This window comes from Morone saxatilis, unplaced genomic scaffold (genome assembly GCF_004916995.1).
Source record: "Morone saxatilis isolate NCDOM2014 unplaced genomic scaffold, NCSU_SB_2.0 Contig5, whole genome shotgun sequence".
Taxonomy (NCBI): Eukaryota; Metazoa; Chordata; class Actinopteri; family Moronidae; genus Morone; species Morone saxatilis.
The window spans coordinates 25,148,973-25,151,596 of record NW_023340095.1 but is presented as its reverse complement, the minus strand read 5'-3'; the positions used below and the strand labels follow the sequence as shown (position 1 = coordinate 25,151,596).

Below are 2,624 nucleotides of genomic sequence, written 5' to 3'. Positions count from 1 at the left end.
ATTAAATTAATAATTTCTTATTTTGTTTGGTATTTTTGTCATATATAGATATTCAATGATTGCTCGGTAATATGTATGTTTATCAAGGATCTGATCATCTGATGAGACAATACAATACACCTGCAGCAGGCCCGTTGTAACTACCCTACGCCACTGGCAATCTGTTTTTGTGCTATATTTAGTCCCACCAGGAAGTTGCGATCACAACAATTAACACAAATTCAAACAATCTTGCAATTTTGTCACCACAACTTTTTCGCAAATTTCACCAATCACCAGTAGTTTCCTATATGAAACAATGAGAGATACAATTTTTTCCTTCCCGATGCTGACCTGAGCTTTGCATATTGGCAGATACGAGTACTGATCTAAAACATTTGCGATATATTATGATTATTTTTTAACAAGCATATACTACTAAGCCTGTATGATTGCTATCATTGTTGTATGTCCTGGCTCGGGTTAAACCCTTTGCAGAGCGTGCCATGACTTCACAATAAAAAAATGGCAAACAGTACACTGCTGGGAAGTAACAGGGTCTCATTTTGGGGCTACTAAATTACATGGTAACGGATTGGTGTACAGACAACCGTAGTCACTGATACGCGATGCTACATTTTAGGCAGTATTGGAGGAACGTTACTGGTATCAATCTCGCAACAACTCTAATGTTGAGCCATATGTAACCAAAGTCACTTCCTTGTTTCTAATTGTGAAGATACAGACCATCATGAGCCTCTTTGGAAAGGTTACTTGAAACACTCCGGAAAGTGAGATTTTATTTTCACTGGACCAAGTTGCCTTTGTTTTTTAATGAATCAAAATAAAATCTATTTTTGCAATTTTCATTTTCTCCCACAATTATATTGCAAAACATGCCGAAAAAGATCACAATTTTTTAGGAAAGCTGCTGTGAAATCAGGCATTTTAGGCTGTAACAATCCCAACAAACTCTTGTGAAATCCTGGAGGGACTGCTTATTGAAAACAGTCCACAGACAGTCTGTAATGAAATTAACAGTGACCACCAAAACACAACAGCCAGATTTTGATTGGCAAAATTCCCATTCCAGGAACTATACACTCCCTTCTTCACAGAAAACAGTGTGTTACTTAACAAGACAGTGTGTTTCAAAGGAAGCTGCAGAAAACGTCACTTTCCTCTAATCTACTAATATTGTTATCTTTGGGCGAGAATAAACCATCCTAATAATTAGCTCGTATGCAACATTAGCCTACACCAAGTGTTGGAAGACCTGAGGGGAAACAGCACCAGCATCAGTGTTTGCAACCCTTACATCATGCAGAGCAGCTGCTCATAGTAGAACACATAATGCTGAACCAGATGCAAGTCCTCCTCAGCATCAGCCCTCTCCCTCTCTCTCTAACTGGCTCACTGACAAAAACAACAAGTAGGAAGCTTTTATGACAAAATGGAACATGTCAGCCTTACAGATGCTACCGACAATAATTTATGACACCCCCCCTCTCCTCCCTCACCCCCTCCCTTATGTAATACAAAGTATGCTCTGGCTGATTAGCTGTTACTTAACAGGCAGTGCTGTGGTGATACAGCGGTGGACGGGGGGAGAGGTAGCCTCACGGAAGAGACGCGAGCGCGGAGAAAATGGATGGCACGTCGGGGCGAAGAAAAGCCGCGCGCTGTGCCAAATAAAAGTCCCCCTCATTCTCGGATGAGTGGACAATCAGCTTGATGTAGTTGCGCCACGTATGGACACAACGTGCGAGTAGCCTATCTGTTGTGCAACAGTTGTCTGGTCACCTCACACAAAGCGCATCAGCCCGCTGCAGGAGGTGCTGCAGGAGGTGCTGCAGGCGGTGGCTTACGTTCAATCTCTCCGTGGTCTCCATCAAACTGCGAAGCCTGCAGAGCAAAGTAAAGTTCACTGATGTTGCGCCTACCTGATATTCCTCCGCCGACCACTATAACATCGTAGGTGTTGCTGGGTGCAGTCATGGTGCTGTGTGCTCTGCCTCTGCCGTGTCCGCTCGCCGCTGAACGCAGGGCGCATGGAGGAGCGCATCTGTATTAAAAGCGCCGGGCAGGCCCACTCCCTGCAGACTCCGCCCACCGATAGTAGAGCAGCGCTGTGCCTTGTGGGCAGGGAGGATTATAGTCTCACGGAGCTGCAAAGACATTACTTTTTACATGATTTATATGCAGTGTTACCAGGCTACGGACTTTGCCCCATGATGTGCCAGTGAATGTCTAGTCCAAGAACTTCTCTTATGTTGCTTGTATAATATATGTGTTTGTATTACCTGGAGTCTTGTAACGAAAAATAATTTCCCCCTGATTATTAAGTATTTTCTGATTCTGGATTTCTGATTCTGATCAGTCAAACAGTAACAAAGTACCTAACTGCTGTAAATCTTTATTCATGACACTTTCATCATTTTTACACTGTGAAGTTGAATCAGTTTGCGCTCTATCAAATGAATCTATTCAAAAACGTAATAAAAAAAGTAGAGCAAGAAAAGCCGCCCTGCATCCCAGCTCTGCTCTCAATAACCAGGCCTGTATAAGACAGATCAGAATCCCATCGGATGCCAAAACAGTAAGAATGAAAGAACTGTCCCTGGCTGGAGCAGCCACAGCCTCCC

General features: G+C 43.2%; 1 protein-coding gene across 1 annotated transcript in view; it reads right to left on the bottom strand.

The window, feature by feature from the left end:
- mao (monoamine oxidase) overlaps positions 1–2,147 on the bottom strand; it is a gene marked incomplete at its 5' end in the record, with an annotated part of 41,183 nt that extends 39,036 nt beyond the window's left edge. Inside the window, 1 exon segment of the mRNA XM_035676446.1 lies at positions 1,923–2,147. Within this exon segment, the coding sequence (XP_035532339.1) occupies positions 1,923–1,977 (55 nt within the window).
- Between the last annotated feature and the right edge of the window lie 477 nt (positions 2,148–2,624).